The 27,766-nt window shown below is 50.2% G+C and overlaps 1 protein-coding gene and 1 long non-coding RNA gene across 4 annotated transcripts in view; both read left to right on the forward strand.

Annotated features, from left to right (window-relative positions):
- The first annotated feature begins 4,317 nt into the window (after positions 1 to 4,317).
- Positions 4,318 to 8,232, forward strand: LOC122370053. 2 transcript variants are annotated; one of them, XR_006254505.1, is made up of 3 exons: positions 4,318 to 4,496; positions 6,273 to 6,413; positions 6,986 to 8,232. It is a non-coding gene; the product is annotated as an uncharacterized LOC122370053 (long non-coding RNA). The 2 variants fall into 2 exon arrangements; XR_006254506.1 differs by lacking the exon at positions 4,318 to 4,496 and adding an exon at positions 4,714 to 5,220.
- A 3,360-nt stretch (positions 8,233 to 11,592) lies between these two features.
- LOC122370054 (protein FAM102A-like) overlaps positions 11,593 to 27,766 on the forward strand; it is a 37,683-nt gene continuing 21,509 nt past the window's right edge. The window contains exons 1-3 of one of the 2 annotated variants that reach the window (XM_043345311.1): positions 11,593 to 11,672; positions 12,219 to 12,436; positions 18,414 to 18,534. In XM_043345311.1, the coding sequence (XP_043201246.1) occupies positions 12,291 to 12,436; positions 18,414 to 18,534 (267 nt within the window). In that variant the 5' untranslated portion in view covers positions 11,593 to 11,672; positions 12,219 to 12,290. Of the gene's footprint in view, positions 11,733 to 12,218; positions 12,437 to 18,413; positions 18,535 to 27,766 lie in introns of both variants that reach the window. The other variant, XM_043345312.1, reaches the window with a different exon arrangement.

Below are 27,766 nucleotides of genomic sequence, written 5' to 3' on the forward strand. Positions count from 1 at the left end.
AATGCTGGTGGTGGGTGACTCTTCATTCGCCTCCTGCTGGACAATAGCCCACAAGTTTTGATTGGATTGGGAAAGGAGCTATTTCTAAGTCAAACCCACTAGCCCAGAATGATAGGAGGTTCTCTCGGTCATTCTTCTAGGGCTTTGAGGTGGCGCGCCGCCCCGCGTGAAGACGGCGTGGCTTGAATCAGGCATCGGTGCGCGTTCAGAAACCGAGCCCCCCTGTGCCGTCCAGCTGAGCGCATCCATACATTCGTTGACCAGAATGTTGCTCGGGTAATACACGTTGATGGTGGTTTCCTGTGACCTTATGTGCAAATGGAACATCGCACAGCAGCTGAATTTGCTCCAGATCTGGATCTTGGCCGGATGTTTGACGCTGGTGACGGCCGGTACTTTCGAGCCTCTCGCCGCCCATACACGGCAGATTTGACGGTTCAAAGGATGATACAACTCGCGGTGACCCATCAGATCAGACCATTTTATTCAAGTCTTGCTCCAACCAGTGGACGTGCTTTTGTGTGAGGCTAAAGGCGGTGAGCTGGTTGATTTCCCGTCACTTGTGTTATCTTTTTCCGTTTCAATGGTAGCAAACAAAGTTGTAACTCGAGTAGCGATAGATCATGATGTGGGACCTCTTATTACATGCCTTGGTTAACATTCGAGCTAGTTTGCGCATTGATTCGTGTCTTTTCCTTGTCACTATCTCAATAACTCTTTTCACCACTTGGCAAACGGCGGTTTTTGCTGTCCCGGCCGGGCTGAGTCTACTACCATAGTCTCAGGTTACAACGCCTCAGGGCTCATGCAGATGTGCAACTGGCTGCTGCTAATTTTCAGCTGCTGGCAGACCATCCTCTAGCCCATGCCACCATAGATGTCGCCATGCCACCCTCATGCAATTTTGCTACAACAGGAGAGAATGTACCTACTCCTTTCCTGGCACTGCCTTGGACGAAAACTGCCAAGTGAACCCAGTGGTGACTCGACCCCAACTCACAGCAAAGGTCACCATGCAAGGTCAGGTCACTCCTGCAGTGAGGACCGATACCACAAGCACATATTCATTCAATTTACCCACTTCAAGCATCAGAAAAGAAATGGTGCACTAGGAACAGCTATGGAAAAATAGATGTCTGGATAACTTTCATACACACTGGTCAGATGTTATTACTGAGCTGTTAGCCTGTAGAAGTCCTTCAATTTACTAGCATTATAGGTATTAGGTATGTTCTAAAATTTCTGACAAAATGTTTTCTTACATAATGCACATAAATGTCACAAATGCCTCCCCACACAAAAAGTACCTAACAAACTAATGTGGTATCTACTAACCGCCTCATAGGCAATGTCTGACGGTGGATCCAACTCTCAGCTGGCTGGTACAATAAAGCCCACCAATCTAGATCCACTGTTGATTACTGACCTTCCTTAATCCGGGATAGCAGTTGTGACTTGTGAATTCTCAAGTGCTGGAAATGAGGCCGCTTTCTGGTCCCGGCGTTTTATTCTGCGGGCAAGTTAATCCCGTCCAGCGTTTAGCCTTTCGGGACCCAATCAGGGTCACGGTTGTTTTCACTGCTCACGCCAGTCGAGATGCAAAGTTAATAGTCACACGAAGCTTATTTAGGGCCAGCCAAATCAGCCTAGTCTGGAGTTATGTTAAATGTACCTATGCATGAAGATGAAAGAAAAAGGTCTTGTAGAATCGATTAAAGGGACCCTCCCACCTTCAAAAAAGTTAATGAATTGGCACAAAAGTGATGTCGCTCGGTTCAGAAAGAGCGAAAACAAATATCTACCAAATTTCATCGAAAAATATTCACCGGTTTTCAAGATATTAGACTTTTACTTTTGTTTACTTTTTGGGATCTCCGCTGTTCCTAGCGACTTTGTTTGAAAGTGCGGCATTTGTTGCGCGCAAAGCAGCATATACCACCGCGTGCTACCAAACGTTTTAGTAAAAGATTTAAAAATCGTTAGATCTCCGCTGACGTCACAAATTCTAAGGGGGCATACCAATGCACTAGCCCCTTAGAATCCGAAATCTGCAAGTTTGAAATTCCATATCTCCGAATTAAAGCATTTGTCGATGTTGTGAGTGCCCAAACCGGTATTTGCAGGCCATGGCCACCAATTTGGCTATCTCAACTCAAAACTAATGTTAAGGTGGGAGTGTCCCTTTAATTTCGAAGTCGTACATTCAGAGGCCCCAAATAAACTTCATGTGATCATCAACTTTGCATCTTGAATGGGCCAAATGGCGAAAAAAACTGCGGCTCTGAGAGGGTCCTGAAAGGCTAAGCGCTAGACTGGGCTAACCCAACCAGAGAATAAAACACCGGGACCAGAAAGCGGCCTCATTTCCAGCACTGGGCAGAATTTTAGCAAATGGTACAAGGCATAAGACTTTTGAATATCAAGTGACTGAGAATAAAGTTTGTTTAAAAAAGTTTGACTACGAGTTCCTTCTGAAACCCGCTCTGCGAGTTCTCTTATCACTTAAGCATTCAATTTAAAATTGTTTTCTGTAAATACATGGATATTGTAAGTGTAAAATCACATTCTATGAATTATGATGATGTCAATCATGGCACCTGGCAGCCATGTCCTAGTCCTTATGATATCAAAATGTGTAGGTACTTATGCAACGTCCAAGCAAAGTTTCGGAAAACTTCACTTTCCATCACCATGCGATTGTGAAATGCGAGGTCATAATCGAGTAGGCGGTTCGCTCCATAATAATGATATGTTGCATTGTTATGCAAGTTCTACAGCATGACATAACTTATGTTCTGATATTGGCAGACATCACACTATGACTATCCATAGGTACTATTTTGACGATTCAGATTTATTCTTAAAGGAAATAGTTCACTTTTTAACATGGGTTTTGAACTGGAATAGCAGTTCCGTAGCTTGGGCTGAGACGAGCATAAATCAGGAGCTTTTACAGCCCAACGATCACCCTAGGCAAAGATATTCTATTTCTCGTCCCGAAAAAGGTGTCTTGCGTTGAGGATGTGTGCCTTCATATATCGGGGTTACATGAGCACAGTAAATACGTATTTAGCCGCTAATTCGAATTAGGAACGCATTACCGACTCATGTAGCCACCTGCTAGTACGAATCGGCGATCCGATCCGCGGTTACATGAGCAAAGCAAATACGTATCACGATCGGATTCACCGCTAATGCGAATCAGGAGCGTACTACCGACTCATGTATCCACCTGCTAATACGAATCGGCGGTCCGAACAAAATCCGCTGGGAAAGAGGCTTAGTAGCGAATAGGACCAAGATACGTATTACAGGAACTATTTCTTCGCAAAAAGAAACATTAAAATGCAAAATAATAGGTAATTTTTTTCATTTTCTTCTTTTGAAATAATATTTAAAAAATATGTCGGTATTTTGATAAGTTTTCAACAATAAATATAGTGAAAACCAAATAGTAAATATCCACATAATTTCAGTTGAAACATTTTTCTGACAGCACTACAGACGAATCAAGAGAGGCAATTGCCCAATGAGTCAAAGCAAGACAACTTTTTGTTCAACTTTTTTTTGTTAAGTTAATTGAGAATGTTTTGAGCAGATTAAATGCAAAAAAGACATAAGATAATAAATTTTTAATTTAGTCACCTCTATTGCTACGGAAGTGCGCCACATTTGTATGCTATTCCGTTTGTAATGCGCATCGGGCCGAGAGCCAAACTAGATCCGTTTGACGTCACTGATACGAATTTGCTCATGTAGTCGGTGCACTGAATGCGTTCTTGGGGAGCTGATGCGAATTAGCGTATTGCGTATTTGGAACGGATCGCTCATGTAACCGAAACGTCCGAGGCACACGATTCGGGCCGTATTTCACAAGAACTATTTTTTGCTGACTGGAAGCGTCAAAATGCAAAATACTAAGCATTTTTTTTATTGGCTGCCTCGTAGAAAATAGCAAAAAAATGTTGGTATTTTGGTTTAGTCTTTGCATGTGAAATAAAATGAATGAAATATTTTGATAGATAATTTTTTCTGACCACCCTGCTGTCGCTGCATGGCGAATCAGTGCCAACTGACTTAAAACAAGAAAACTTTGTTTTCATTTTTTGATTTCATGTTAATTTTAAATGGTTTTGAGCCTATCAAATGATATAAGTATTTAAAATTTAGCTCAGTCGTCCCGGTAAATGCCGCAACTGCGCCATGACTGTACGCTAATCCTATTCCGTTTGTGATGCGAATTACCGGCCGTCGAGGAGTCAGCCCGGGTGAGCCAAACAAGATCCGTTTGACGTAGATAAAACGAATTAGTCTCATGTAACCGGTGCCGTAGATACGTTTGTGGGGAGCTGATGCGCATTAGCGTAGTGCGTATTTGGAACGGATCGCTCATGTAACCCCGGTAATAGATATAAAAGACTAGATGGGACATTGGCAGTGTTTTAGTGCGTGCGACTGGCCGCCATGTTTGTGAGGGCGGGAATCTGCGGCGCTGTGTAAACACTACGGGAGGAGGGTGGTATTTGAGACTGATTTTGTGGTATTTTTCGACCGAAAAGTGCTAATCTTTTTTGCTCACGGCATTCTTTGGAATGTGTAGATTGTGGAACAAGTGCTGAAATATGCTTATCTATTGTAATTTGGCTACGTTAGCCTTAGACATGTTGCACTGTTGCGCTGATGAAGAATAGGCGGCACCAAAGGTAGATTTACTTGGCATGCCTGTTTTAGGTTTAATTCAGTTCCCATGTTTTTTTTTTGTGCACACCACAATCCATTAATTATTCTTGCATGGATAGAGCATCAGTCATATGATTTTTCACAAAGAAAGCTTACCTAGATAGGTACCAGAACATTGGCAGCGGAAAGCAGACTCATTACCTACACTTGCTTTGCCTGCTCACTTTCTACTGTTGCCTTCAATGGACAATATTTATGAAGTAAGAAGGTTTTATGATTATAGGTTTTAAATAAGTACTTTACTTAATGTCATCAGTTAGTATTAAATAGTAGTTCAGTGCCAAACGAAAAATCCATGCACTATGCCAGATGCCTCGGGGGCTCTTATCCGCTCTGGGTTCAGAGTGCAGTGGCATACCACGCTCACCCTCAACCAGAGCTGATAGATAGTGAAAATGCCAGACGTTGTGATATCTGCACCAGTGAACCGTGTCGCACATTTGATCCCAATAATGAACAGCACAGGGGTGACGTAAAAATGTGCGTTAGTTGGAGCACCTAAACTCAGATTGTCATTACCTAATTAGTTTTCACATTGTAAAGCTTAAAGGGACCCTCCCACCTTCAAAAAAGTTTATGAATTGGCATGAAAGTGATGTCGCTCGGTTCAGAAAGAGCGAAAACGAATATCTACCAAATTTCACCGAAAAATATTCACCGGTTTTCAAGATATTAGACTTTTACTTTTGTTTACTTTTTTGGGATCTCCGCTGTTTCTAGCGACTTTATTTTAGAAGTGCGGCGTTTGCGGCAGATGTTGCGCGCAAATAGCATATACCACCGCGTGCTACAAAACGTTTTAGTCAAACATTTGAAAATCGTTAGATATCTGCGCTGACGTCACACATTCAGAGGGGTATACCTAAGCATTAGCCCCTCTGAATCAAAATGCTGCAATTTTGAAATTCAATATTTCCGATTTAAGGCATTTCTCGATGTTGTGAGTGCCGAAACCGGTAATTGTGAGCCAGGGACCCCATTTTGGCTATCTCAACTCAAATCTAATGTTAAGGTGGGAGGGTCCCTTTAAACTACACTTCATGCTCTTTTGGCTCACCTGTTATCAGTATCAGTAAATAGGGTATTAGTAAATCTGGCGTTACCATCAATGCTAAGTGCTAACAAGTAAATATGAAGTCCAAGGAAGATAAAAATCATAATCTTACTTGACCTAACCTTACCTACTAACCTAACTAACCTACAACCTACAAACCTCAACCTACATAACCTCCATACCTACAACCTACCCACCTACAACCTACCAACCTTATGTGCCGACGGTGGCACCAGATTTATGGATACCCTTATTTGTTAGGTACTTCACTCCACTTCTCATTTTATTTGAAGCTCATTTAAATTCTTGTATTTAAGTCTGTGTAAACTATTATTTTAAAAACCTGATGCTTTTCCATGACTGTAATCTCACTGTTTGCTATGTGTATTTTGTAGTGAGTACTTTGTGCAAATCCAGTATCCTACACTTGTATGCTACAGGCCTTGTTTTGATCTGACTAACTGTTAATATGTTTCAGCTTTAAAGACTAGTATCTTTTGAAATTGAAATTTGCCTCTCAGTCTCTCAAGAATCAAGATGCCAAATAGATGTGCAGGATTTGATTGCTGACAAACCAGGGATGAGGCTCAAGAGTCAAGAGATCACCCTGCATTGGCAAGTAAAAGCTACAGACTCTTGATTTTTTATATTGTTACAGGTTATCTGTCACCGAGAGCGATTACTGTAGTTCAATTTCTTGCATCAAAATTGGCAGAATATGACTTCACTGATCACTCTGACGTCATTTACGGCCGACCTATGGTAGCTACACAATTTTTATTTCTATAAAATGTTTCAGATTGATGCAGCCGAAGGTACTGCAAGTTTCGTATTGACACGTCTAGTGGTTTAGAAATATTGCAACAAATATATATTTTAATTTTTTCAATATATAAATGTAAATATTTTATTGCAGAAAACGGGAGAGGGGCTCTGTAGAGCCCCACCCTCCAGTCATGCGTGGGTAAAGGCCCATCAGTCACTAAAACCAGAATAAGTGCAAAAAATTATTACCAAATGCCCGGAGACTGCTTTACCATTGCCAACATGTGTGTGTGTGTGTGTGTGTGTGTGTGCGTGTGCGTGTGTGTCAACAATGTGTTAACAACAAATACAACACAATTGTGCCTGGCGTATGTTAACACTAAACACTATTAGCCATATTTTATTGATACTAATCGAACCTTCCAGGTGGCTGGAACAACCCCAGTGCCGCACAGTTCTGCGGGATATTCCGGCACCTGCTCCACCGCTGCGGCGTCCGGCCCGGCAGCACAGGGAAAGTGGCAGCCCTCGACCCGACCAGCATCCTGGCAGTCGGTCACACGACCAGCGGACGGGGAGCCAGCCTTACTACCTCGGCCTCCACCACCTCAGACAACGGTGCCACGGCACTCCACATCATCACGGAGCACGACTTCCAGCCTGGGCTGTCGTCTGGTGGGCAACATCGTCACCTACATCGCAGGGTTCGTGGTGAAGAAGGCGCTCGACTCTGTCAGCTGTAGCACCTGTCAGGAGGCCCTGGTGAGCGACATCCAGCCGGACGACATGACACAGCTTTACCACCTCTTCATCATCTCTGCCAGATGAGCTAAGGTGGGGACGGGTTACATGCCTGGGATCTGACTGAGACCCGCTCATACCCTGCCGAAGTGTTGGTGATTTCAGCGGTCAGCTGTCTCTAGCCGGTGTCAGTGAGTCGCGGCCAGCTGCCGCTGGAGTGGGTATCTACCGTCGATAGCTGCTGTGTGGCGGATAGCGTGGATTTGGATGGACACTTCATATTAATGAACAGATCAATGTCTGGCCGATAAAAGACGTATTTTGTCGATGATTGCTTAGTGACTGAGTGGGTCCACTGGCGACCAATGCAGTGGGCGCTGGGTTAACGCCTCGCCTCTTGTGACCGTGTCGATATGTAGCACTGTTAATTGCCGATTCGTTGCCGGCCGTCTCTGCTCCGTGGCTGGCTGATCCGGCACAAACTGGTGTTCGTGGCTGAAGGCGCGGCTACAGTTACACTAGCTCGCCACGTGCCTGTGCAACTATCGTCGGTGCTGTCTGCAAGGGCGATGTCGGTGCCTGTAGGGGGCGCGGATTGATTCAAAGTGAGGAATGGGTCATCGGAGCTCGGGTCAGGTCATGTTCGTCTAAAATAAGCGGATTTTGCGATTTGCCGCATCCGGGTGAATTTCCTTGCCTTCTAGTGCATGTTTATGCATTTTACATGCGTTTTTTTTTAGTGTTGATGTCTAGATAACGTGCATTTGCCTCGAGGTCAAGGCTGCGCTTCATATGGGCAGTTTTCGGAGCATCTTGCTCATTTCATTCGTAATTCTTAATTATGTTTGCGGATTTGTGCCCGCAAATCATTTTTTAAAGTAAGATTGACACGGGATTCGAGATCGGCGCCCATAAATACACTTCACATGACCCGCCATGTGTCAAGGCCATCCGAGGTCATCTAAGGTCGCTGACCTTGTATGACCTTATGTGACCCGGTTCGCTAGATTTCGAGATGAGGTTGATTGGGAATGATGTAACCCATTTCGCCGACAGTTCACGCGTTTTGGTCGATTTATAGCGAAAGATCTCAAACTCCAGTGACTTTACTGGTTCGATTTCCAGTGTTTGACCTGACCTCTGAGTTCACCCGTTGACCTAGTACCCTGAAATTTGGTATCACTGGTTTACTCACATCGCGGACAGCATACCTATTTTTTCCGTTCTTGCTCCGTCGAGGGGCGAACGGCTGGAGCACTCCGTTCGGCGTTCACCCTGGCTTCCCCTACTCGTAAGACGCTGACAAACTACGAACGGGTGAGGGCTAAAATTGCACTTATTGTCGATCATTGTCCATTGCATACTGCATACATAGATATAAAGTATGGTAGCCATAATGGGAAACGAATTTAATCTTAAATTAGCATGCCAATTGCATCTACCTTCGGTGCCGCATATCCTTTATCAGCGTCTTCAGGGCTATATGTCTAGGGCTGATGTAATTACATTACTATAAATACACATGTTTCTGCCGTTGTTTCACAATCTACTCATTCCAAAGAATGCCATAGGTAAAAAAGATTAACACTTTTCGGTCGAAAAATACCACAAAATCTGTCCCAAACACCCCCGTCTTCCCATAGTGTTTACACAGCGCCGCAGATTCTCGCCCTCACCAACATGGCGGCCGCTGCTACGTATTCGCGAGTCGCTCCCGACATGGGGGTGCCCTATCTAGTCTTTATATCTATGTGTGCCTTGCATATATTTCCATCCAGTATGAAAAGAGCATGGGTCCCGAAAATTATTCAGAAACTAGAGAAATTATCTACGAGAACTCTAGAGAAATTCTCGTACTGATCAATTAGGACGGGTGGGACTAAATGCTTACTTCGAAATCTAAGCAACGTTGCGGCATTGGCGGTTATGTGCGGCGTGTATGCCGCATGATTAGTAAGAGGCGACCACTAAATTAAAGACTCAAACGCTCCGACCGGTTCTCAATGAATAACACTGCATACCAAAAATGCCAACCGCTCTCGTCATAAGATATTCAGCTTTAAATAACTAGGTTATCTACATCATCATTTTGAACCAAATTAATACTTTCAACTTAACTCACTCATTCCTTCCTTTGTTGTCTCCAAACAGTCGTTCGATTGTCTGGAAATCGTATGCTAAATCCCGTACCTGTATGCGACTGGTGCATATAAAGGCCGATAAAAGAATTTGAATAGGCTCTGGCATGCGATTTCCTGGCTACCCAAAAAAGTCTGTTTCAGTCTTGCTATCAAAACATGACCTCGCCCGCACGGGGGGGGGGGGTTGATGCAACCCCCCTAAGGTTTTTCGCGAATAACTCGCTTAAAAAGCGGCTGATCGCGACGAAACTTTCAGTACCCTCGCATTGATCAATTTAACACCCATCCTGAAAATTTCATGACCCTGACCCAAATGACCTTTGACCTGTGACCTACTTTTCGAGACCATGTTTGGCCGGAACCGCGATTCAGCGTATGTCGGCTCGCATTAGCAGCGCGTTTGCAGTCTTTTCGTGGTTTCAAGCGTTCAAACATGTGATATGATGTTGCCCCCATGCATTAGGGTGGGTGTCAAGGTCACCTGAAGGTCAGGTCAGGTCATTGACCTTTGGTGACCTCGGTTCACTTTTTCGAGTTTGACATGTTTCTAGGTCAGTTTTTTCGAGCTGAATTCGAATTAAGCAACCACATGAACGTTTACAAAGTAGTTTTGGTGCCTTCGTAACATGTTACGAGGCTGTCAGAGGCGGTTGACACCTACTACAAATACCTGGCAGGACCTCTACTGGTTGACCTGACCTGACCTAACCCGACCTGGCCTAAATGAATGAAGACATCATCTGTGATCAAAACTAGCATGATATTCGTGATCAGCACCCCGAAAAAACCCATAGCAGCCACACTACGACGTTCTAACAGGTCCCAATTTTCCCGCCTTTTGGGTCATTGACCTGACCTGGAAGGTCAACCGATAACCTAGGACCTTAAAATTGGGTATCATCGGCTTTCTCTCGTCACGGGCAACACGCTCGTTTTTTCCGCGAAGCTCTAGCTTGATCAGGAGCGAAACGGCAAGGGGTTATACCTTATACGTTCGCGGCTGAGTATTAATTTGGTTCAAAACAATGATGTAGATAAGTTAGTTATTTAAATCTAAATATCCTATGACGAGAGCGATGGACATTTTTGGTATGCAGTGTTATCCATTGAAAACAGGTCGAAGCTATTGAATTTTTAATTTAGTGGTCGCCGCTTACTAATCATGCGGCATACACGCCGCACATAACCGCCAATGCCGCAACGCAGCTTAGATTTCGAAGTAAGCATTTAGTCTCACCCATTAGGACATTCAGGGGAACATTATCAGATCGAGCAGATCGCCCAAATGCCGGTGGCTGCGATAATTTCTCTGTTTCTGAAGAATTTTCGGGACCCATGCTCTTTTCATACTGGATCGCGTGTGCCTTACAGAAACTGAAAAGTTCTTCCTATATCAAAATATAGAAAAAAACTCTTTTGTTATAAAAAGGTTTTATTTTCTTTGCTGATTATTTTGAACATAAAAAATCATAAATCGTTGCAAAAAAATAATTTCGTGAAAGTGAACTATTTCCTTTAAGTTGAAATGATGTGTGTAAGTAAAACAAGCCTGGCCAAAACTCAGTAAGGAAACAAAAAATGTACCTATCTGGGTAGGACTTGTGGTATCTAACAAAACTTTCGAAGAATAAAATATTTATTATTTCTATCATACATTCTATCATACTCACCCATACAACTTGCGAATGGAAGGGATTGTTTTCATTTATGGCGCATCTCCGACATATCCCCATTTGCTACCATATTTTAGACTGTCATTAGGCTTATACTGGGCTTATACTAGGTGACTTTTGGCTTAAATTTCAAGCATTTTGCAAGAACGATAAATGAAATCACACCGTTGATTTTACCTTTTTCAATCAAATCTCAAGGAAAGAGCTATCTACTAAACTATTTTCCAATAATGAAGTGCTTTAGCAGAATGCTTAATGCTAACAGTTCACATTTTCACTAATTTTGATATCCCATCTTTTTTTGCTGGTAGATAATTCATTTTATGAGCATAATCATTAATAATCATCAAGCAATTTTCAGAAAAATTTGCTAAAAATAGCTCTTGGAAGAAAAAATAGTCAATGAAAATTTCGCTTGGCGAAAAAATCTAGGCGAGATCTTGGCTATCTACTGGTTTGGGATGGTGTGAACGTTTCCTTTATTTCGTGCTTCGTGTCGCAGAGTGGATGGAATCCAAAACGGCGTCATGGCGTCATTCGTGAGGCGGCTACCGTGAGGTGAGTACACTACTGTTGTGCTTTTCTGGATTAATTGCAGTGTTTCTTTGGTGATACTGAGTAAGTGAAGGTGTTTAGGTGTTTGCTTACAACCGAGAATTGTCTTTACGTTTTCTCTGTCATCAATATGTATTCTCACTCACCGCGAGTCTCAGTCTGTGATATCAACTCAGACTCTTGAATTGAAATTGACTTTGGCATGGGTTGGGGTGGTTTATAATTATTGATTGTGATCGTCAACTTGTAATGACTGAAATTCTGGATTAAGAATTTTTAAATAGGCAAATCCTAGTGATAGCCTCAGTTGAAGTCAACAAATGGCACTTGCTAGTTGCTACACACCAAGTTAATTTCAATTTTTGCTGTGTGGAATTGAGATTTGAGGATATGCTTTCATGTTTTATAATTTAATGCAATGCCCTTATTTTCATATTATCCTGCATTTCAATTTGTGCCTCAACATATTTCCTTCCCACGATGCATTGTGATTTGTGTCTGATGCACATTGTATGAGGAAATGACATTGAAATTCATTTTCTATTCCAGGCTTACACCAACACAGTGCAGTTTATCAGTCAGGAACTGTTGTTTTAAAATCCAGCAACCATTCAAGCAACAATGAATATTATGTCAAAAAAGAAGAAGTACAAGTTCCAGGTGGACCTTGAAGTGGAGGAGCTGACGGCAGTGCCATTTGTCAGTGCTGTACTCTTCTGCAAAGTGCATCTACTGGATGGTGGGAAGTTCATGGATCACTCTACCAGGTGAGGCATTAAAGTTTGATATAATTGCATCAATTTCTCATTCTGCATGCGTGCAATACAATAGGTATGGCAGAAAATATGCATATTTTTGAAAGGTTTTACCTCAGGTCAATGTTTTTATTTCAATAATCCAGAGGACAAGGACCACCATTATGATGTAAGTGACAACTGGTTAAGATGAGGTCACTTGCAAAAGTTCCCATTTAAGTGATGAATAACCATATGCTTTATCACATAATAACTTCTCTAAAGAGACATTTTCTGCCATTGAATTTGTAATGGGAATCACAGAGTTGGTTGGACCCCAGGTTGAGGTCACACGATGTTGGCATGTGCTTGCAATAAGTTCCAGTGTTCAGTATCTCCATTGTGTTAAGTCAAAACTACATTGAAATGGTAATTTGGATATGCGACTAAGTCGATCGTCGTCGAGTATGCACGACGACGTATACGACACATTGCCACTGCGTAGCCACCGCGAATTGTGATCAATTTAATTGGTGGCACAAACTAGCAATTCAGTTTTCAATTGATTTGAGATGCACCTCCTATCATCTGCATTAGTGAACTCAGCGTCTTATAGTCTTGAGAATGACTGATGACCCAGGTTCTCCCTCTCCCAAACTCGGCCGACAAAACCAACATCTCGCCGTCTCTCAGGAACCGCCGACGGTTCCGCAACTGACAGGTTCCCCGGCTGACTGTGACCTTGCCTGGGGCACCTCTGCGTCGGTGACCGCCCGCCCGCTGGCAGCGTGCGGTCCGGGTGCCGCCCGGTGGGTCATTTGTCACGTCGTCTGTCCGGCGGCGTCACTGCGCCATTGTGGGCTGACGGCGCTGTGGGGGACCAACCACCGCCGCAGGAGCTGGTGTGGGGCCTGCTGGTCAGTGGGGAAGTAATTGAGAAGGGTGGTCCCACTCCCGATTATGGATACTCGGGTATCCATGCCCTGGTGCTGCTATTCATGCCGTGATGCTGGGACCCGTGCCTCAAGTGATGGGATGGGATGGGATGCGCATTCTCCGCCCTGGGTCATGGGATTCGTAGCTCGTATCTTGGGTTATGTAATACAGACACCGGAGTAATTTGATAAGTATCTCCGAATTCTGCGATGCGCACTCCATGTGGCGTGATACTGCGAACCTCGAGTTGGACTGATAGCTGCACGTGGCGTTGTTATTGGCCGTAAGGCGTACAGCCCAACTGCGTGGACGGAAAGACTGATCATCTGAGGCTGTCTCTGGCGGAGGGTAGCGGCCGCGACGGTCGTCGTCGCCCCAGACGGCCGCCGGTCGAGGTCGGGGTCAAATCCGTCGGCCCTGGGCGCCGCTTGGTGGCCCCGCCAGCTGCCGATTGGGGTCACCCGTGACTCGGACGACCCTGTGGACTGACACCCCTCCCTTCCCACGCCGAGTAGAGGTACGTCGGCTCGCAGACATGGATTGATAGACTGGCAGCCGGGCAGAGGAAAACAAATTCAAATGAACGGTATAGACGGCTGATGTGCGGAGATTCAGGCGGGAGGACGGGCAGTGTGCTTAGAACTGAATGGCCAGACAGCTCTTGGCAGCTGTGCCTGCGAATGATGTGTAGGCGGTGAGGCCGTGGCCAGTGCATGAGCCCAAATATTGGCTTTGAATTACAGCGCTGATGTAGTTGTGACGGATCGTGTCCCGCCTCCTTTACCACACATTTATGTATCACTGTCCGTTTTCCGGCCATGTGATAACCGATCCTCTGCTTTCCTCGCTCCTCTGCTCGGCTGGATGCCTAACACCCTCTGTTTAGGACGCCGCCCCTGCGACTGCTGCAGTGCCGCCCTTTCATGCACTGCTGTCCTTCACTGGTTATCATCAATGCTCTGTCGTTTTGGCTACCCTCGGGTCATGAGGTACAGTGGAGGCTTTCCGCTCGTCGCTCTGTTGAATGCCCAGCGCCGGACTGGTCGTGCTGTTGGGGATCTTCCTGCCGCGATGTTCTTTTTTCGGGTGGGGTCGACAACTATCAGTCCTGCTGTTAGGTCAGCCCCTGGCCTAGGTCAGTTCTGTGCTAATACCGTCCCTGCTGTCGCGTCGGCCCTGTTGTCAGGCCAGCTTTGCCGGCGGCTATTTTGGGGCCAGCTCTGCCTTCGTGTCAACGCTGTCGTCTTGCCAACCCTGTCCTCTGATCGGTTTTGATTGTCTGGCCGGTCATTTTGTTTGGTCCAGTTTTGCTTCCGTTAGTCCTGTCGCCTCAGCTAGGTCAGCGGTCTCAGTCCTGTTGTCGGGCGCGCTGCGGTTCGACTCTGCCGATGATCAGAGTGACCTGTGACCGACCGATCAGCGCCCCTCAGTCCCACTTTCATGTTTCATTAGCAGCGCCATGCATTATTGAAGCGCTCCGTCTGTGGCGGCTACTGCTGCCAGACCGGTGTGGCGTGTGCAAGTGCAGTGGGCTCTTCCTGGTTGGTAGTTACCGTCGCGCCCGTCCTTGGTCATTAGCGACTGCTGTGCGGCTCATACCGGTCTTGGCTAGTTCTGTCCCAACGCCCGCTAAAATCGGGGAGCGAGCGAGAGCCTGTTGACGGCTACCGTCTTTGGTGCGTGATTGTCGGTGTTGCATAAGAATTAAGAGGCACGGACTATGATGGCTTTCAGTATGTTGCGAAACGCTACCCTTTTATGACCCGGCAAACGCTGTTGTCCGGCGTACGTGTGCACTTGCACGTAAGCCACAGAGTCCAGGATTTGTATCGCTTTCAGGTCACAGGGCACGAAGTTATCGGACTGTGCCTACTGCACACAGTAGCTGGTTTGTCACGCCGCAGAGTGGCGAACATGCCGGGACAAAGGTATTGTGTTACTTGCCATGACCAGTAGTGTGACACGTTGTGCGCCATGGCTGCTGGGCGCCGGAGTCTCTTTGTCGGTTGCTTCAGACACGGACTTTCATCGCCATTTTGAGAACGACATCCCTGCCCTGAAGTGGTCGTTATGTTGTGCTGAAATCAGAGCTGCACTACAAGGCATGCCGACAAAAACCGGTCTTGGTGACGCGGCATCTGTCCGCCGGAGACTGGCACGCGGTTATCTCGTTCTCGGTCTGTTTGACTGCACCGCTCTGGCAGCGTGTGTGAACGACGAGATAACGGGCGTAGGTCAGGTTGTTACGAGTACGGTCACAGCTGTTTTGCCGGTTAGTGCACGAATCGATTTTGCAATCGGTGCTAGCGGGAAACTGCAAAATATCACGTTCGGTACCCCTCACCTTCCTCTCCTCCGTTGAGGTAGCCATCTTGGTTGGTGCCTCTCCATCCATGCCTCTCGTCGAAATACAGTGGACAACGGCTCTTCTCCAACTCTGATCCGTCGTGTTATGCCGCAGTCCTTGGTAAAGACCGCAGTTGACAGTTGACACTGTGAATCAGACCACATTCCCAAGCCGGCACGAGCGCCTCGCTCGAGCCTCCGGACCAGTTCGTCCCGGGAACCACGTCTCACTCGGCACACACCAAGGGCCACTTGACCTTCCCAAACAGCTCGGAGACGACGCGGCCTCCACATTGGCGCGGCTGTACCGAAGGATGGACGAGGTTGGCTGTGTTTTTCGGAAATGACGCACGGTGGGGCGTTCCGCTTCGCTTGTAGTCAAGTCTGATGCTTGCGATTGCGGCATGCTTTGCCGACTGATGATGTGTGTTTGATGTGGTGCCCAGAGCGTGCCAACCGCGATTACAGCAGAGTGATAAGTGAGTGACGTCTTGGCGAGTCTGGCAAGGGCACGATGGTTCCTCGGTGGCTTCTGGTAGGACTGTGTTCTGTTAGGATATGGATAAATATTTTCAAGTGGTTTCCAAGCATCTGGATATATTTTCAGAACCATGGAAAGAGATAATCGGAGGAAAGCTGTTACAGCGGTGACGTTCGAGGCTGTTTAGGCGGCATAGCCCGATTGCGGTGAATAACAGCATCGTGTATGGATTGTCATCGGCCACCCAGAGCAGATCCATTGTCTAGCACGTTTAGTCGTGTTGCCCCCTGAAGCAGTGCGGCGGAGTCGTGTCTGCGTGACTCCGTGCTGTCGCCGGCGCCGCGGCAGCTCCGTCCGTCCGTCCCAGCGACCTTGGTAGGTGGCAAGGTCAGCCGGTGGAGCTGATCGCGGACGACAGGGCCGGCGCCCGCGCTGTCCGCCGCTCGTCACGGCCGGACAGAGCGACTGGCGAGAGGGGCGACAGAATCCCGGCGGTCCATTGGAGATCAAGGACAGGTCCAGATCGTTCCGCGAATAAATTGATCAGAGACCATTGATCGGGAACGAGAAGTCTGATGACGATCATAAAAACTTAGCTTCTTAACTTCTTTCTTGAAAGTCGAAGACGATTTACTCCAACGAGCCATGCATCTGAAGGGATCATGCTGGCAGCAAAAAAGTGCAATCATCTGGTAACTTTTTCTTATATTTTTTCCATGTCTCGGAGCTACCTGTGGCTCACCAGGAAACGTTCCCGGAAACACTCCTCCCGGACACGCACTGGGCCATTAGCTGCATTACCAGCTGACAGACCATGGCCACTCCTGGCGCCGTCGGTCGCCACAGGCGCCGAGCAGCTATCATCTCGCTAAGTAGCCAATCGCCCGATGACGCAGCCCGCCAGTCGCCACCGACCTGTGATGGACGGATCCCCGGGTCGGAGACGGATAAGATCAGAAGTGGATTATCCGAGCGCCTCGCCTGCCCCGCAGGGTGGCCGCCGCATGGTGCGCCACACAATAACAAACATGGCCTCATTGGCGGCTGCCGATCTGGATTCGGAGTGGGTGTTTGTTGACGGTGCGGTACGCGGGTGGTCGCGACTCGGGCGCCCTGCGGAGGTCCCTCGCGGAGGTGGGCGCTGACGATGCTCTGGGCTGTCGGAGGCGCGCTATGTCTCGATCGCTCTCTGTCAATCCTTGGCATGTATAATAATCCGTCTTGGGTTTGGCTACGAGTTTGTGCGTGGTTTATCCATTGGTCCGGCGCGTAGTTTGTCTATCTCTGCTGGCTTGCTGACTGGTATGCTGTCACTGGTAGGGTCGGTCGTCAAGGGTTTGGTCACGGGTCCGTCGTGGTTTATCCATTGCTCCGGCGCGTGGTTTGTCCACCTCTGCTGGTTTGCTGACTGGTATGATGCCACTGGTGGGGCTCCACTGGAGGCGCGCGGCACGTTGGAGACCGATGACGTGTCCCAGCCTCCCTCCCACCGTGAGGTGTCACCCCTGCCCTCCCGCTGGGCAGGCTGGCTGGGTTGGGGGGTGGGCTCACCGGGCTCACCATTCCACTGCTGTATTACTCATTCACTCACTCATTCCTCTCGCCATCCGTTGCTACGGTCACGGTCTAAGCCCGAAAGCGAAACGGTGAGCGGGAGTGATGGCTGCGAACCGAGCCTCTTCACTGTTTGTTAAACCGATATACGGGTCCGGGCCGAGGATAGACTTCTCGAAGCCGAAGCCGTTTCAGTATCGGCCTTCCTGGAATGCTAATATTGAGATTTGGGACTATCAATCTTTCACGCTTCACGCTCGCTCGTAATAACACATGGCTGGAGCAGCTTAGGACGGTTGGTTACAGCGTTTTAGATAGTAACCGTGTGTGTCGTGTTTTAGACACGCCATTCGCTTAGATCCGGTTGCTACCGTGTTGCTCGGCCTTAGGGGTGCCGTCTAAACAATTTTCACCCGTGTAGATGGTGGGCGAAACTTGCAAAGTTCGTGAGCAGGTGTTTGTGCCGGATGTGAAGTGACGTTTTTGATGGGTGTGGGCAGGTGTTTTTAGTGATTGACGTGCTCTTGAGCTTGCAATATTTATGACGGACGTTTGTGACATCTAAGAACCTACGATCGATAACCCTAACCCGAGGATTACGATTTATGTGGTCTTGTGTTTGCTTTTATGCAATACAGTATGAATGACGTTATTGAACCAACATTTATGACATCTCCCTCTGTGTTTCTGCAGGGAAGAGGTGCACGACCACATGGTCAAGTGGAACGCACGGATGTCGTTCACGGCCAAGATGACAGCGCCCTGCAGCACGGGAGTGCTCGACTCATGCGTGTGCCGGGTCTCCGTCAGAAAGGTGGGTCCGCGCTTCTCATACTTGTGTCCACCCCATCACTTCAGATCTGGTTTACCAATCCAAAAAGCGGGTATGGGTAACTTTTAATTCCTAGCTTCGCATTCAGGTAGCGTTGGTCCAACGCGAAACCAGAAGCTCTTATGAAAATCCTCCAAACTTGCGATAAGAACCGGTAAAGCGCCCCTTTCTAAACACTCCGAGCGTATGCATAAAACATCATGTTTCCCAACGTGTGTGGCCCTTCTGTAAGTGGCATCTGTGGCGTAACACCTGGTGCCGAGACGATCCTCTCAGCTTCCCGGCACTACTTCTGGCTTGGCGGCTTCCATCCAGCCCAGATGAGACATCCCTCCTTGTATGACGTCTTACAAGTCTGTCGGGTGAGGTCACTCCCTCGTGACACGGATGACGTCACCCACCGGAGAGGAGCGGTGGGTGACGTCATACACGCTGCTCCGCTCAGTTCTATTTGGTTACGACCAAAGTGAGCCGGCTGTATGCAGCAGTCACGTGCTCTCCTCTCATTTGATGACGTCACCCCCGGGTGATATCGCCTCGCCCTCGGATGACGTCACGGCCGTGTGATCAATACCTGCTGGGGCGCCCGGGCCGGCCCGCGGTTCGTCTGAAGGCCGCGCCCCTGGCTGGAATGACGTCATACATTCCCGGGAGCTCGGGTTCGTGACCGGCGCGGTGGGAGCGTGCCCCGAGGCAGTGTCGTGCGACCAATGGCTAGTTACGTGACCTCTGCGACAGGTGGAACCGCACCCGAGAACCGGTGCCAACCAGTTCCGGGGGGTATGGGGAGCTGCCAACTGTCTCAGCTGCTAACGGAGGGGGGATGGTCTGTCAGGCCCATCCAGGGGCAGTCTTTGAGCTGTCAGTGCCAGGTGATTGAGATTTAGTCGGACGGTAGAACCATCGGGAGAGGATAACGGGTCGCATGTCGCCGCTGTATAAGGCCAATGTCGGCTTATACAGCGCGTATAAGGCAGTCCCGCATCGGCTCGGACTGAGCAGACTACCAAGGACCCTCCGTAGTGGGTATTATGGAGACGCACCGGTAGACCGCCTTGTTCGCCGGGCCTGCGGCTGACGGATGGTTCTCCCAACGGCCGGCGACCGGCCGGTTCTGCGAGTCGTCCATCTGGTCCGGTCGCACGCCAGGAGCCGCCCGTGTCAATGGACAGTTTCTCTTTTATGGCCGGGTCTGGTTGGGACGGCCACGGAACTGGGCCTTTGTTCACCTCACGCGGTAGCAGTCCCGGTTCGTTCCATTCTTGGTCCTGTCTGAAATGGCCGGTGACTGAGACTGAAGACACCTGCTGTACGAAGGAAACAACTGGCGAGATACTAACGGCGATGGCTTGGCCGTCCTCCTTGAGCCGCCATTTGCTTTTATTTATCGCCTTCAGCAATGGTTGCCGTGTTTAGTCCCTTCTCAGTTCTATTCATCAGATAATGCCTCAAGGCGCACATCTAGCACCATTGCAATATTGCTGTGCTGTGGGGATATCCCTGCCAGTCCGTGAAACGCTGCAGTATTTGTCGGCTCCTTTATATGCGATTCTGTTCGGGAGCTATCCAAATCAAGGAAGACGATCTTTTGACGCCCCTTTAGTAGCGGTGATCGGGTACGTCAGTGTTTCCGATAAGATCGAACTGGGGCCGCTGTAAACAAAGACCGGGTGTGGCGGCAACGGTGTGGGACGGGTCTGCTCGGGACCACCGCTGTGGTGGTCGAGAAATATGAAGGCCGAGTGGCGACAAGGGCGATTAACAGCTCCTTGTTACTGCCGTTACCGGCACTTTTTGTTATTGGTTCCCCCAGTGCGGTGACATTGTTTGGCGATGTTTTGACTTGTGAAAATACTTGCTGGCAAGGTGCAGTCCCGTTACCATTTTCCTATCGAATTCCTGAAATATCTGCTATGTGATACTGTCATAATGCAGGCTAGCTGCTTTGCACCAGTCAGTCACCTGGCGACCTTCTGGAGCACATGGCTGTCCGCTGTATTAGCACTTGTCTCGAGTAGTTTGCTATCGGCACACGCTCTCCGACACGATCCCCCGAAGAGCTGTTTGAGCAGTGACGCGAGTGTTTGGTGACGCATCGACCAACGTGGGAGGCCCCGGTGTGCCGCCCCGCGTGGGTCGGGTGCTTCCCCGTTACCTGACGCTCCCGAGAACACCTCGACATATGGTCCAGGAAGATGACCAGATATTCTACGATTGGCTGCTCCCGCTGGCCGGTCGTGAGGGAGTCTGGATCAAGTGGCGTCCCAAGAGGCGATGTCGTAACGAACGATGTCATTTCGCAAGGCGACGTCTGGCCAGGAAGCGAACCACGTGCCAATGGGTTATGTAATTACCTGACATGTGGTTGGAAGTTGAGCTCGAACTCGGTTACTCTTGCCAACCGCGTTCCTCCCTTGGGAATGCATAGTGTTAATAGTTTTCAGATTGCCCAACAGCTGAGCGTGCCATGGGACGTGAGAAAGTGTCTCCCAGAGTCGCTCGTTTTCTGGGTGAAACGACGCGACCAATAGCGCCAGGCGGACGACGCCGGCTGCGCGGCCCCGCCGCAGCTTTCCCCAGTTAGAAGCGCCTGGCACGTTTCTGGCGGCCTATCCCGGTCTCGCGGGACGCGTTGGCCCATCTGTGTGCCGGTCCACCCGTCGGCTCGACATGTCTGCGCTGTGTCTCTCTCTCTCTCTAGGCGAAAGGACTCCGTTGGCAGCAGATGGTCGTGAACCGCTCAGTGTCGTGTGCCGGTAGTCGGCAGACCGCCGCGCCGCGCCGTGGGGTGTCGACGCGACGCTGACTCACGCTCACAGCCGCCGGAGTGGCGGAGTGCCACACCGCCTGGTGTCGGCTCCCGTGCGCCACTGACACACTGCCAGTGTGCTGGATGATGTGCCTGTGTCTGTTGGCTATGGTACTGGAGGCCGAACAGTGCGTCGGCTCCTGTGCAGTCGCCAGTCGTAGCTTCCTCATTTTGGTGAATCTCAACGATGTAAATGGATCAAACCTTACCGGGTGAGGGGTGAACCTTGTCAGGGATGCTTGCTGCGTATATGAATTCCATTGAAAATGTTTGGCATGCTTGCCTAGCGATATGATTTTCTTATATGTGCAAAGTAAGGGACTTGCACTTTGCATCGCTATTCCGGATGTATCTATGACTGTTGTCTACAACACGCTCTCCTGGATGAAATTTCATGTGAGCACAGAGATGGAATACGGATAAGAGTCCCATCTGTTTATTCATGAGTAGGTCGGCGATCAGGTCGTGAGATCTTGCTGCCTGTTTTCCTACTTTCTGTAAACGAACTTTCTGAACCGCTGCGGACCCAACCAAACCCACTAGGACCGAGACTGACCCATTGACCGGATGATCCTCTCTTGACCCGGCCGCGGAGGGCGGTCAGCGCGTGCTGAGCCGGTCAGGCCTGAGCTGCCGTACTGCCCAGCCCGATATGGAGCGTTGTGTTATGATCGGACTCGGTCAAGTAGCTGTAATCCGGTGAAACCGGCCAGACGGAAGCAGCCTCCGGTCGGTCTGTGCTGCCCGCGCGGCTGCGGGCCGACCGGGGCGGGGCAGCTGGGAAGGAAGTCCGGTGTGGCGGTCAGAGGCGCGCGCCTAGTCGCCAGCCGACAACGGGAGCACGATCGGCCGGATGTCTGTGGTTGCGAGCTATGTTGGGACGCCCGGTATAGCAGGGGACCGGAGGGCCAAAAGGCGTTTGAACTTTGGTCGAACCGGAGCATGTCGGCTGGCGCTCGGATCAGGGTGCTGCAACGCCGTGGAATAGCAGAGGGCCAGAGCGATGCTGGGGCATTGATGGCCGGTAGTCAGTTGTGTCGATTCTGCAGGGGATTTGGACTAGGTTTGCCACTGGGTTTGCTAGCCGGCCACCCCGTCAGTACCGACACGGAGGGCTGACCGCATGTCGACTCCAACCGTGACATGACGGCTGACGAGCGTGTCGTGACGTAATGTGACTGGCGTGACGCGCCGGCTGACGGTCTGACCTCGACCCCGACCCCGGCCCCGGCGCCACGGCCGGCGGCACGGTGACACGGCACGTCAGCGGGTGGGTGCAGCCGCCCGGGGCGCTCGGCACACGACCCGGCCCGGCCCGGGGCTGTCGGCATGCGGGCAGCGTCCTCGACTGTCACCAGCGCAGGGCGTGGGGGGCGCCGGGTGAGCACTGCAGGATGTTTATGACGGAGAGTGTGAGACGCCGAGTGCAGATTTATGTAATGTTTATTGCGGGCGTGGCAGGCTCCCCAGCATATGTAATGAAGAAGCCGTTCCTCTGTGACGGCTGGCAGAAGATATGCTAATGATGTATGTTTGCTGCATGGCGTGAAATGAGGTCGGATTCTGAGTACGATTGGCTGGCTGCATAGTCCCGGTTCGACTGGTTGGCTTCATTAAGTGCAATGCAAGATAACTTCTTATGAATGCAGTGCTAACAGATTTATGCTAACGAAGTGGACGTGCCTCTTGGCAAAAACATTTCGCTTAGGGCTAGACAGATGATATTCCGTTCCGCTTTTTTTTTTTTGTCTGAAGAGTTACGGCCGTGCCTAGGCCTATGGGCTTGTCGTGTCTAATGCCTATAGCTGTGAACCTGTGCAAGCATTGCTGGATTCAGAGCTTTATTTCCAGGCTTTTGGGGGGCCCGCTATAGTCTCTGGGTCCGGTCGGCGACTTCTGCAGAGCTGGATCAAGTCTTATCACCGGTATATCCGATCTTGCCTTCGCTCCGACTGCCCAACTGGTCAAGCCAGCTAACGTGCTCCCATTCACCTCCCCTCGTTCCTGACCCATCCTGACCTGCCGGTCGCACTGATGCGCCCCGTCCGACCACTCTAACCTGGCCCCGTCTGACCACTCTGACCGCGCTGCTGACCGTGTTCCTATCTGACCATTCCGGTCTGTGCGCTGACTGGCCCCTTCTGACCACGCTGACCGCTGGCCGTATCAGTGTCCGCTGCTCACCGATCAGTGGGCCGGCGGTGCTGACGGGGCCGCCGTACCGCCGATCACTCGACCAGTTAGTTCCGGTCGACTGGCACCGGGAATGTGGCCGTGTGGGCGTCCGCCGAGGCCGAGCCGGGCCCTCGGCTCCGCCCGCGGCCCCGGCCGCCGTTGTCCTGAGAGACGGTGCCGCTACAGCCAATGAAGGCATTGAAGGAAGCCGCTGTGCCCAATGGGACGTGTCTTATTGAGTTGTGGAGGTTTCAGCTCGAGGCGGAGAGCACGGTCGACCCGACTAGACTGCAGGATGGCAAGAGATCACGTTTGGATTGGAATGCTTGTGCTCGAGAGTTCCGACTAGCAGCGCAGCTTGATAGGTTACCGTTAGTGTCTAGCGGCTTTTGAGATAACTCGAGCGGATACACTAGAGTAATAGCAAATACAACCTTCGCGGAACGGCAAACACATCCCGGACACTCGCCAGATGTTTATTTACACACGGCTCTGATCGAGGAATCTCCAAGGACTCAAAGGCCGAACCGCATGGTGCTTACACTCCGGGCTTTGTTTTCAGCTGTGAATAACAAGGCGGCAGACTCCGCAACAGTTCTTAGATTTGAGGCGGAGTCATTTGAAAGTCGGTGCTTTGATTCGTTCTTGTCCGCTCGTTGTCTCGCTGGTGTTTGTGTTTCTGTCGCTGCAAGCTGCAAAACCCCTGAGACATCCGCAGTGTGCAGCGACGCATCCCGTTGCGAGCGCGACACAGCCAGCATCTGAGCTTGGGCGGCACCCTAACGGTCTCTGGGCGGGGTGTGCTGGAGCCAGCCGACTGGGGCGAGCACGGCGGTGTGGAGGCGACCACCAGAGGCAAGGCCGCGCCGGGAGAGTCTCAGCCGCACCACGAACGTCACCGCAGCGCTGGGAGCACCTCTGGTCTCCGCGCGAGATCACCGTTACGACCCGGCGTGGGAGTGCCGGTGCCGGCGGACGCCGTCAGGCGGCACGTGTCGATGGCGGCCTCAGGATGGCGTCATTACCATGCCGAGGGCTACAGTCCGGCCGTCGTCAGTCGAACGGTCCAGTGGTCACCGATAGTCCTTGCTGCTGTAGTTCGGTTCTCCCGTCCTGGCCGGTTGATAGGCTTAAAACTGTCGGGGAAGTGCGCATAGTCACCTGGGGCGAAAGGCGTGTTTGACCTGACCCCTGCCCAAAGCTCTCTTAGAACGGCTGTTTGCCGCACAACGGTGATCTTGTTGAGTTCGGATTAATCGTAATGCGTGGAGTGGAATGGCCTGAGCTTAGATGTGTGAGCGTTCATCTGCAGTCAAAGTTCGCCACGTCATTTCTTTGAGAGCCGGCCGCAAGGTCACTCTAGAACAATGGCCCACTTTGTCGGCGAATGATCTTGTCCTTCGTCTGGCTATCGGTCTTCCCGTGAACGCTCGTCTTTGATTAGATCGATGAGCTCATAATCTTGAACCTTACCGCCGCTCATGGGGAGTATTGACCGTTGATCGAGCTGGGAGGGAACCAGGTGCAGTTCTCTTGAGGTTCGATTGTCATCACGATGTCGGCGTTTATTAATTCGGCCATATTTTACCCACCCGCCTAGCAAACTGATGTCCCTTCAATTCTGTCATGAAGAGGTATGGCGGGAGAACGTTGGATAGCAAATTGCCTCCTTCCGATAACTGAAATTCCCTGTCCGGACTAGAACCAATAATTCAGTTCCCGCTGAAGCTCTCGTTATTGGACCATACGTACCGGCTGTCTGTCGTGAGCCGTGCCTCTCCATCAGTAGGTCCGTCGTAGCTTGTTTTCGTCTCGTTTCCCATTCCAGCCGGCTCGTTTCCGTCTCATATGGTCTGTGACGACAGACGGCTGTGCTGCGTCCGCCAGAGACATTTCGCTCTTGCAGCCTCCCAGGGGCTGATGGTCTTCAATTTATCATCAGCCGGTTTCGCCTCATCTTATCGTCAGGGCTCTTCTTAGGTTGTTCGCCTTTAGTATTTGTTTCTTCCGAGCTGTCTGGTCGTCTCCCTAACACCATGGCTCACTTCAAGAACTCTTTAGGTCCTCGACTCTTGCTTGCATAGTTTAACTCTTTTCAAACCTTATGAGTTTATCCCAAAGAAACTTTAGCTCTGTCGTGCAGCCTTTTATTTGGAGACGCTGTTCAGTTTTCGATTTGCTAGCTCGTCCTTCCATCGAGTTCACTCATTTACCAGTAACTTTGGTGTCTTTATAAAAAGAGATGACAGTTCGTCTCCCAATTAGCTCGTCGCTCCGCCATATTGGCTCCTCTTTCGTCTTCGCTCGTCTCTCCAAGGCGTCGCCTCATCTATGGTCGACCTTCGACGGCGGCTTACCGTCGTGGGAAGGCCGGCGACCCCCAGCGGCACCAAGCTGCGCTGAGCCACCACAGTGGAGATTCGCCCGGGCCGCCCCGGGCCGCATTGGGCGCCGGAATAGCCGTGACCGTGAGGAGGCGGCGTCGCTTATGACGTGAGTGTGTGACGTAGGCTGAGCGGAATGTGGGAGCTTTAGTGCGGGCGAACGCGAGAAGTGCGCGAATCGCAAGGGCGCGCTGGTATTCGAGCTGCGCTGATGCGATAATGTGTGGGTGAAGTCCCATAAGCTATCAGATATGTATGAGGTGTGTGATATTTAAGTTCTAGCGCTTGACTGACAGCATCAGCATTTAAGATATTTTTCTCATTCGTGCCACGGAAACGAAATCCCCTTACCACGATTTCTGATAACCTGGTGACGGCCTGCTCCAGCATCTCCACCTGCTTGAGCAGCCGTCCTGTTTTCGTTATCAGTATCGAGCGAGCCGTGTTATCGCATCTCGCCATTTCCGACGTGCCGCCCTCACGTCATTAACGTCAGTGCCGCTCCTGCTGACGTCATCACCAGTGCTCACAGGAATTTACCACATGTGATAACTAATATCGTGAGAGAATCTGTCGGCACTATTTGGCAACTGTCGTCAGTGATGATCCAGATTCATTTATCAGCCTGTCAGCTCATTTGTTGAGTGTACAACTCATCGCCAGCTTACTTACAAACCTGAGAGTGACGGGTGCAATCCCGTGACAATGCGTAACTGGCATTGTTTTCATTGTTCTGTCATTCCGAGAGAGAGTCGCGCCGGCGGCGGCATCTGTTTTACGTTCTCCCAATCTGTCTGAGAGGCACCATCCGTTACCCTGGGTCCCGGAGAGCGGAGACGGGCTCGGGCGGCCCTTCACCCGACATCCGCTCTCTCGTCTGGGCGCTCGCCGCGACAGACGACTGCCGATCAATCGCCGAAACCAACACGAACCACGAACCGGCGACGAAGGTGGCTCAATAAGTCCTAGAGTAAGTCCCCTGGATGCTGTAGGCCCAAGAGCCCATGCAGTATGCACCCTAGTCCGACAACACTCCCGTGACATCGTCAGCGGTTACCCTTTGTATCCCGATGACAGCGATGACGTAGGGCCGAGTGCGCGGCATGACATCACTGCACGGTCGGCGAAAGGTGTGCGTGCCCATCGTGCGTCTCACCGTCCGACGTCTCTGACTGATGATGACCGGTGGTCAGCTGTGACGTGACGTGATGGCAACGTGACGTGACGCGATGACAGCGTGACGTGATCCGGTACGATGACAACGTGCCGACGCGTGGTGATGTGGGATCGTGACGGCATTAGGGACCGTCACCCGCTCATGCTGACTGGCGTTGGGAAATTTCACTAGCCGGTTAGTATTGATCGTTACCACAGTCTTCCTTCCACGAATGGTGATCTGGCAATAAACCAGTCTCTCTGATGTGGCCGAGATGGTAATACCATGGCGACCTTTTCCCCGAGCTGCTCGCACCGAGAGAGGTCTTCCGCGAGCTGTGTGATGTTTTCCGAAGTTGTCGGCGGCTGGTGCCTGTTAATCAGCGGTACCCTCTCTGTGTCGGACAGGTCGACAGTGGTCTGGTCCAGGTGGGACGGGGAAAGGGAGGGAAGTCGTCGGAGCGGTCTTTTGGCAGCTGGTTACTGCAGAATCCGAGAATTACACAGCTGGGACTTTGCGTTTCCAGTCTGACGGCGTCTTGCCATGGTGGGGTTATGAACCTGCAAGGTGCAGTGTGCAGGGACAACGTGTTACGCAACTGGGGCCGGCCCGGTCCGGTGCGGCGCGACTCAGCCCGACAGGCAAGGTCGCCGACTTGCACGAGCCTCTGAGGAAACCTGTGAGCGCCAA

This window comes from Amphibalanus amphitrite, unplaced genomic scaffold (assembly GCF_019059575.1).
Source record: "Amphibalanus amphitrite isolate SeventyFive unplaced genomic scaffold, NRLGWU_Aamphi_draft 001093F_arrow, whole genome shotgun sequence".
NCBI classification, from domain to species: domain Eukaryota; kingdom Metazoa; phylum Arthropoda; class Thecostraca; order Balanomorpha; family Balanidae; genus Amphibalanus; species Amphibalanus amphitrite.